Below are 9,408 nucleotides of genomic sequence, written 5' to 3'. Positions count from 1 at the left end.
GTTACAACCTGTAGCTAGGTCAGACCCTGTTTTTGTCTGCACTGAGGAAAATCAGAAATAGAGTTAAGCTGATACACCATGTCTATAAAAGGAGATACCAACTCTATAGGGGTACCCAAGACTTAAAAGGCACATCTTCAGTTGGTGTGTTCTTACTCCAGGTTTATTACCAGGAACTGCTAATTAGTCACACTGGAGACAAGGCAGTTTGTTGTTTCTGTATGAAATAAAAGGTTGAGTTAAAGATTTATCTTGAATTGTTAATGTGTGGAAACCCCCTGTGGGTGTGGCTACATGTGCTTTTACACATGCCTAAACTTAATGCACATTTGCCTAATGCACATTAAAACAGTTTAGGCATGCGTGTACACATGCATGCACTAAGGTGCATTAACACTGTGTTGGGACTGATTTGGGACTAAAGCTATGACAATGAAAGGTTTGATCACCATTTGCTTTATAACTACTAAAGTTAGTCCCAAGTCAGTCAAAATACACAGTGCTAATGGACCTTAACCTGTCTACATATGCGTTAAGGCCCTTGAGTTATTTGCACATCAATTTGATACCTCCTTTTGAGGTATCAAATTTAGGCAAGAATAGCCTAAAATCACCATTTTTAAAGTGCATTAAGAGCATGCCCGTATAGACCTGCACCCTTAATGTACCTTAAATCGGGCTAAAGCACCTTAAATAGGCACATGTAGTCATGCCCTATGTCTCCTTCACTAAGATTTTACCTAATGTTACCCAGTTCAAGGTAAGAACACACTTTTTTCCTAGTGGAGATAACTCACAGAAAGCAGGATTTGCCTCAGGTGTATTTAAATTGCAGTGAACAGATTGAAAAAAAAAGATAAAATAAAAAGGATCAGCGCAAATTGGCCTATGAGAGGGTGGCTGTAAAACGACTAAAACACATTCTTTGGGGGTCAATGCTGACTTTTGCAGAGGGTCAGTTCAAAGACAGATATAGTAAATATTAATTTATCCATTTCACCATTGCTACTGTTTAATACGGATGTTATTAACATATAAAACAACAATAAGTTTACCAGTCGAATAAATACACTTCTTTCTTTTTTTTTTTTTTATATGAACACATATATTTTACAAAGCCCCATAGCACTATGGGAAATAAAGATCCTTCTACAAAAAGAAGATGTAAGTCAGTGTTACCATAAAGCTTTAGAGTTTTAAAACGTATCTGGGAAAGCAACAAAACCAGCTAGAGGCACAACCATTACCCTTCAGTTAGAACATCCAGGTTGAAACTGCTCTTGAACGAGCCTCCCGTTGGGTCATAAATTATCTCTGTTCTCTCCTCTGGCTATTGCACATGAAATGAGGTGGGTCAGGAAGGCCTCAGTAGACTCAGGAGGAAAGAAGCTATTGCTACACAGAAAGAAGCAGTTAGTGATGGCACCAACACACTGCCTGGCGCTGAGCTTTTGGGTTGATGGTGAGAGGGGTGATCTGAGCGTGGTCTCTGATCCAGTCGGTTTGAAATCCAAATGGGTGGCTTGACCGTGATGTAACCATTGGTGATCCTGATGTAGGAAGGTAATGTGGTCGTGCTAAAAAGAAAGACAAAGGAGAAAATTATATGATGTTTTTTTTCCTTGTCCAGGTATTACTGAGCCAGCATCTTCCTAAATCAGTACTAATAACAAGAGGAACATCTTGCCCAAATATAGTTCTTTCCCCTGAAGAGCTCAACATACTAAATACCTCACCACCTCCTTTGAAGAGGCATGTTATAGTCTTTGGTTGCTGCTGAGAGAAACTGAGGCATGGATTGATGCCACTTACCTAAGAGAATCCAGTGAGATCATGAAAGAGAACATGGAAGCCTTGTCTCTGCTCATTTACTCTCATTTATGGCTGCAATCTTAGAGATGAGAGCTTCAATTCAACTGGCTACAAGGTATTTTCAATCAAAACAGAGTGTCTGAAATACAGTCGATTGAGCTATGACAAGGTACATGGCTCTGGATCTGGGCCAATAGTTACATGACTGAAGTATCATTCAACCTTTATGTTAGAGTTTATTTATGATGTGCTTTTAGGATCTAATTCTGGTCCCAATGGGCATGACTATATGTGGACTTTAACGCACCATGGCCTATTTTACTGTGCATTAAAGCGTCACATCAAAAACAGTGCTAATATGCTGATGGACAGTAGAATTAGTTTGCTGCTCATTAAGCATCACTAAAAAGGCATTTGCTTTAGCTAGTGCGCATTAGGGCTGCCTAAAGCACCTTTAGGTAGTACCTCATATTAGAGGTACTAAATTTAATGTGCAGTAGCAAAAACGTGTTAATGAATGTGTAGACATGCCCAATGAAATCTAAAGTAAGAAGTCCCATTCAGGACTAAGTTTGGGGTCTCAGGTTGCTAGCCCCATCCCAGACAACTTTCCATAGGAACGGACACACTCTCAATGTCCAACAGTGAAGAAGCCATCCTAAAATCACAGAAAAATAGGGCTGTAAGAGACCTCAAGAAGCCAGCTAGTCCAACCCCCTCTGCTCAGGGAAGGATCATCTTTGCATAAAGCATCTCAACCAAGTGGTGGTGTAATATGAACTTAAAAATGTCCAGTGATGGAGATGCCACAACGTCTCTCAGTAATCTGTTTCAGTACTTAGTCACCTTCATAATTCAAATCGCCTTAAGATCCAACCTAGATCTCTCCTGTTGCAATTTAAGTCCGTAATTTTATAACCTGCACCATGTGGACAATGAAAGGTTTGATCACCATCTTCTTTATAACAACCCTTTTCGTATCTCAAGATTGGCGTCAAATCCCCACCTCCGTCTACTCTTCTCCAGAGTAAATAATTGAAATTCTTCCAGCCTTTCCTTATAGGCCATGTGCTATAGCTTTGGTCAAGCATTGCAAACTATGGGATGTGAATGGTAGCTTTTTAATCTTAAAAACAGGACAGTCTTTCGACAAGTAAGGTGAAAAATGACAATGCAATGGGTGTGCCAACAGTGGCAGAGTTTAGCTGAAGTTCTTTTCCCATTTGCAAAGGAGCAGGACTCCAGTAAACTACTTCTGGAAAAGCCAGCAGCCAGTGCAGTCCTTGTATATAAACATGCATGCAAGAATACAACTATATAAATATACGTGCATGCATGTATACAGATGTATATAATGTATGCACATATATATATATTTAAGTATATATGTGTGTGTCTATATACATACACACAGATGTGTATCTCGTAGAAGCAGAACTTCTGAAGAAGGAAGAAGAGATTTTTCAAACATGATGTAGCAAAAAAATGCTCCCCAAATGCAGACAACATAATAGGCTGTGGCCAGATTCCCAGGGGATACAAATCCACATAGCTATTTTGAAATAGAGAGACACTGATTTACACCATCTGCCATACTGACTTGATTTGGAGAAACGTCTGTGACTGCAGAAAATTGCAGATAAAAAGGTCATGGGGTAACTGAGGTTTTAAACAGGAGGATACAATTCAGTGGCACAAGATGCAAATGTGCAAATGTCTTCTGAATAAGCAATAACAAGCGGAAGCTAGAAAATACTAGTATGAAGTTCTACACAAGTCTCTTCTGGATGCTATAAACATCTCCAGTACATTTCCATGAATTCTGTACATGAAAGGGAAGGTCTGATTTCACCCAGTAGATGGCAATGGTAAACACAAATGAGCAGTCAACAGACGCAAGAGTCAATCAATACCTTTGACAAGCCAGTTCATCACATATGACATTTCATGGATTTTGCGATACTTCCTTTTAATTCCATTTCTACTCCTTATACTAATCTGCAGCTATCTGGGGTAACATTTTTTGTTTGGTATTGCATTCGATTTATTACTCCGCGCTTTTATCTCGCATATCATTGTTAGTTAGAATTAAACTTCACTAACGTATAAGGAATTACAGCAAGGCATTCCTATGGACAAGACACGCTGGTTACAAATTAAGGATATGGGAGCTGTCCCATGAGTTCACACAAAACGTCTGTCTAAACGGTAGCGTGTCTCTGACAGCAACCGGTCATGGATGAGCCACAGAAAGAGGTAAAACCCCCATTATGGAGAATTCTCTAGTAACTTGACCCCAGAGAAAGCACCTTCCCAAATGCAGGCTGCTTGTTGTTGGCTTATGTCCTGAAGAATGAAAGCTTATATGTCTTATAAATCATTACCCCCTTCAGAATAACTGTGGGTAGCCTTAGTGTTTAAATGTCTAATATGTACTGAGAATAGCAGTTCTAATAGCTAGTGCAGAGTCATGTCAATGGCACAGTTGTTATTCTTCAATATATACCTATTTTTATTAAGAGAAAATTTGATAGGCCAATCAATCATTTTAAAATCAAAACTTAGGCTGGATGTTAAGCCCCCTAAGAGGTAGTTAGGAGCCCATTTGAACTTTCCGCATTTTTATTCATCTTTGAAAAACTAGCTCTAAATTGTTTTGGTTTGTTTTATTTGAAAACTGGACTTGGGCTTCTCACTTTAGATGGTCAGAAGGTAGGTTCTTCCCCGCGGAAAAATTTCAACTTGCCAAGAAAAAAAAAATCATCAATCAAAACCCTTTCAGATAAAAACAGAACAAATCAATTTAAAATGAACTTGTGGGGGTGTAGATTGGATGCTTTCTGTCCTCATTCTCTTGCCAGGGCTTAGTCTAGTAGCCAGACCACATCTTCTGTGATGTGCCATAATCTACTCTCTCCACATGTCAAGGCAGACACAGTCCAGCTGGGGGACCAGGCCCACAAAGGAGAACAGGGATATTAGTCACTCAATCTACAGCTCCCACAAGTTGGTCTGGCAGCATTTCTAATCAACATTTTCATTTTGGGGCTTAAATTTTCCATTTTCTGCTCAAATATTTGGGTGAGTTGTTTCTAAAAACTGGATGGGTGGGGGGTTGCTGGCAATCAGGGCCTTTTTCTTGAACATTTTTGTTTAATTGCAACACACATTGTAACCAGCCTTCAGATGCTACAAACCAGGAGCAGACAGATGACATCAATTTCAACAGTACTGGAACGTGTACAAATTCAGTATCAAATACCCTGGGAAAAATAAAGGACAAAGTCAGTGCAAGTGCTGTCTGTCTGCTTCCATCCCAAGGCTGGTCCCTGCTCCGCTGCCACCCAAAGTGGGGGACTTTTAATAGTTCCTACTGCATGGAGATACACCTAAAGAGCTGCGAGTCTGTCCACTTTGGCTCCCAGTGTAGTTTACATTGGTATCCAGAACTAATATAAATGATATCAATGTACATACACCGTTAGTCACTGCAGGTCTTTCAAAATGTGTATGTTAAGATGAAGATAATATTCTTTTTTATGGGTAAAATAATTATTTAAAAATATTGAGTATTAATAGGCACAAGCAGTGCCGGACCTAGACTCCTGGTGGCTCCAGGTGAACTTTTAATATCGGACCCCACTTCGCCAGAGATAATGATTGTTTTTGTTGCAAATCACATCTACGGTGCTGATGTCTTTAAATAGGTTGTTCTCAATTGATAACACTGCCAGTCCTGTATATGTGCAACATTAATTTTTTTTTTTTGCAATTGTAAATTTTTTTTTCATTTTTGGGCCCCCTTTCTGTCTGGGCCCCAGGCGGCCGCCCAGTTCGCCCATGTCTATGTCCAGGTCTGGGCACAACCTTATTAATATTATTTATGAATACATAGTAAGCACTTTATTAACACAAGCATTTGTCTGTTATTCCTTGAACATATTGTCTCTAACTGTTTCATTGCTATGGCATATTGGCAGAACGGTGCATGTACACTTGCACCGCCTCTGTTCTTCTGTAGGAGTATAAGCACTCAATTGTCTGCTTTATCATGCAGGGGCTTTTCCTGGGAACCTTTCCATTGGCTTCATTTTGAGCAGGCTCTAAACTGCACATTAAGAACACTAAATAATAAATCACAGATATTAGGTATGAAAAATACCTCTCAGATCATCTAATACAACCTCCTGCCAAGGCAGGATTGTTCCATGCTGGACTCTTTATTCCGTGATAAAGTGCCTTTAATAAAACATGCTCTCTGACTTGCAATCAGCTTTGTTTGAACTTCTGTTTTGCTCTTCCACTTATGGAGTCATTACACAAATCTGGAAAACTCCTGGCTTCTTTTAGCCAAATGACCTGTGGTATCACATTTGCAAGCTTGTAATTTTGATCAGATAATAAGGCCATTTCCAAATCGTTGTGTTTGTCAGCCGTTGTCCATTCCCCATTAAAATTCATAAAACTGTCTCAGGAAAGGATCCTCAGTCACATGCCTAAGTGCCTAAGACTAAATACATGAACAGACCCATTGACTTACTTCTGTGCTTAAAGTTTAGGGTGTATTTAAGCAGCTTGCTGAAACAGGCCTGGAGTGAAAACCAGGGCCATGACACTAACTAAGACAATATGCCATTGCTCCTTCATTTGGAGGATCAGTTCTGTTTGGGCTTTAGCTTTCTGACGAGGAAGAAAACAGCAATTATTTTGTCTTTTTATTTTTTTTAAGGCTTATCTTGTCCTTATGAACAGCAACACATGGGCCACGTCTACACGTCGTGCTATGTTGCCGTAGCAATGTGCTATGGTGACGAAGTGATTACGTGCCCCTACATGTCACCAGTAGCTACTTCACCGTAGTGGTACACTCTCCCATTTTAGTGCACCATTATGGCAAGTAGGGGCTAAAAATAACTGTGCACAGTGCAATAGAGGTGGCTACTGTGTCAGTCCAAAAGGAAGTACTAAAGCACAGCGCAGTAACAATGTCACCATAGGGTGACATGTAAATGTGCCCCTAGTGCCTTTACATGATCTTCTCCTAGCAGCAAAATCTATAAGAATAGCAAGACAGAGGCAACAGCTTTGCTTTTAGGCTGCCTTGTTTTTGGTGAAAACAATGAGAATTATATATCTGAGGGCCTTAAAAGAACTGGACTCAGTGCTGCTCATGGTGAAAGCTGAGGGTGGAGGCATCTTTTAGAAGGGATATAAATTGAAAACCTGATAAGAACACCCACCTGATAAGAATACCCTTGTGTGTAGTGCTTTTTATCCATAGAGAGCAAAGCACTTTACAAGCATGGGCCATTTCATTATCCTCATTTTACAGCCAGAGAAACTGAAACACAGAAGTAAAGGGGCCTCAATCATTTAAGAGGCTTTAGAAGATGCTACTCAGCATCTATCTGTATCTTTGGGTGCCTATATTCCTTGAAAACCATCCCCAAGAGATGGTGGCTATGTCTACATGAGATACTTACTGCGCAGTAGCTCATTAGCATTGCACAGTAGCATTGCAGGGCATGAACCCTGCAGCAGTACTGTGCAGTAGCTTAGTTAGGGTCACTAGGAAGCCATGTGGAGATGGTTTCTGCACAGTAATGCCAGTTACTATGCAGTCAGTTAGTAATTGGGTATGCAAGTATGAAACAACCGTGCAGCAACAACTGCACAGTCGGTGTCTTGCAAAGATGTAGCCAGTGCATAGCTCAGACTGGGCCCTACTATTCCAGCCAAGCGGGGAACAGAATATGCCAACTTCACAATCCCACACTGTGGTGCAGGAAGACACAGGCTAATCCTGAGCAGTCTGGGTCAACCAATCAGGGCTAACCTGTGCACTGCTGCCATCAGCCACCAGGCAGACTGAGGGAGCCTGCAGAGCATGCTGAGATATGTGAACAGGAGCCCATTAGCTGCATAGCATCAGTGCTGTCTGATCTCTGCACTTCAAGGGGTCAGTATTTGAATGCCTGTTCAGGTGTCTCTGGGTAAGGTTTTGTACCAGGAAAACAAACCCAGGAAAATTGTCCCAGGTTATTTGAATGTGTGCATGCACCCTTCATGAATTCCTCCTACTTTATACTCCTTTCAAGTTTCAAGCAGAGTTGGTATTTTCATCTCTTTGTACCTAAGAGTGCAATGAAGGAAGCTTTCCCTTCCCAAGAGCTCTCTCTGAGGCCAGTGGCCAACCTGTTTAAAAAACGCCTGTAGGAGTGAATATCTGATGACCATGCAGGTAAATGTCTATCGTGTTTTACCCCCACAATGGCTGACATTCCCTGAAGGGTAAAGTCTTTCTTGCACACGCCTTTTACAAAGTCATTTGAGACACTTGTGGATGAAAGCGGCTATGTAAATACATGATGATTATTATTAACTAACCTAAAAAAATATGTACAAGCCTAACACTTTTGTTTATACTAGCTGACACAGAGGGCTCATTCAGATGACCTGTCAACTTAGACTGAGCCTGAAAAATGTATTTTGCAATTAAAAACATAATGAGCCGTTAAATTGCAATGTTGTTTCTAGGTAAATACTCCATGTAATAACGCCTGGTTTGCATTTGTGATTTGAGGTTGATCTTCTGTTGTTGTTGGGTTTTTTTTTTAAACAATACTCACCATGTGCTTCCTATTTATTTTCAAAACAAATTTCACCATAATTGTGCTTTTTTGTTGTTTAAAGCAAACAGATGTGGAAAGAACTGATCACATTATTTTCCTGGTGGCTTTTTCAGATCTGAGATGACTAATAATGTCCCTTTCCTGGAAAAAGGCAGTTTCTCTGGATTCTAATCAGATGTCTTCATGTCACCAAATGTTATTAGTCAAGAGGCAAATGCCAATATGGTTTGGGTCTGGGGGCTCAGCTACATGCTGTATGATAATTGAGTTAGAAATTTAATAGCCTAATAGGGAGACAGCATTGGGTTTTAAAAGGTTCTTTCCTCTAGTGGAAAAAGCCATAGCAAGCTTCAGTGGCTGGAAGTTAAAGCCAGAAGAATTTAAGTAAAAAAATACACACATTTTTAACACTGAGAATGATTAGCCAGCTACCAAAGGACATGGCAGATTCTCCACCTTTTAAAGTCTCCACATCAACACTGAAAGACATGCTATAGTTTCACACAGTTTACTGGGCTCAATCCAGGAGTAACTGGGCAAAATGTTGTGTGCTCTAAGGGAGATCAGATCTAATGGTCTCTTCTGGCCTTCCTATCCAGCAGCATCTGAATCTATAAACGGAGGCAAATAATTGCACAAAGATGCCCGAGCATGCCTAGCCTTAAACGTGTCTTTTAGTCTATGCAGGACTGAATCCTGGAAATGATTCTAATTAATAAAGTATACTACGGTTTTTCTTGTATTTTTTATGTTGGGGAGCAGCAGATAACCCCTGTGGGAGACCAAATATCTACCCAACGATTGTCCATATGTTACATGGCTTAACTCTTGACACTTAGCTTTGAAGCCCAACGAGTCAATCCTGCAAAGCACAGAGAATACCGCTCCCAGTCTTACCTACAAGCACACAAGCAATCTCATGGTTGACAGTATTCAAGTACTCACCATTATGCATTTTGTTGAA

The 9,408-nt window shown here is 40.3% G+C and overlaps 1 protein-coding gene across 1 annotated transcript in view; it reads right to left on the bottom strand.

The window, feature by feature from the left end:
* Window positions 1-356: 356 nt before the first annotated feature.
* TRABD2B (TraB domain containing 2B) overlaps window positions 357-9,408 on the bottom strand; it is a 568,857-nt gene continuing 559,805 nt past the window's right edge. The window contains exon 8 of the mRNA XM_019528309.1: window positions 357-1,577. Coding sequence (XP_019383854.1) covers window positions 1,355-1,577 — 223 coding nt within the window. The 3' untranslated portion in view covers window positions 357-1,354. The remainder of the gene's footprint in view (window positions 1,578-9,408) is intronic.

Source organism: Gavialis gangeticus, unplaced genomic scaffold (assembly GCF_001723915.1).
Source record: "Gavialis gangeticus isolate Ggan-Ray unplaced genomic scaffold, GavGan_comp1, whole genome shotgun sequence".
Taxonomy (NCBI): Eukaryota; Metazoa; Chordata; order Crocodylia; family Gavialidae; genus Gavialis; species Gavialis gangeticus.
The sequence above is the reverse complement of the archived record's forward strand: the minus strand, read 5'-3'. Positions and strand labels throughout refer to the sequence as shown.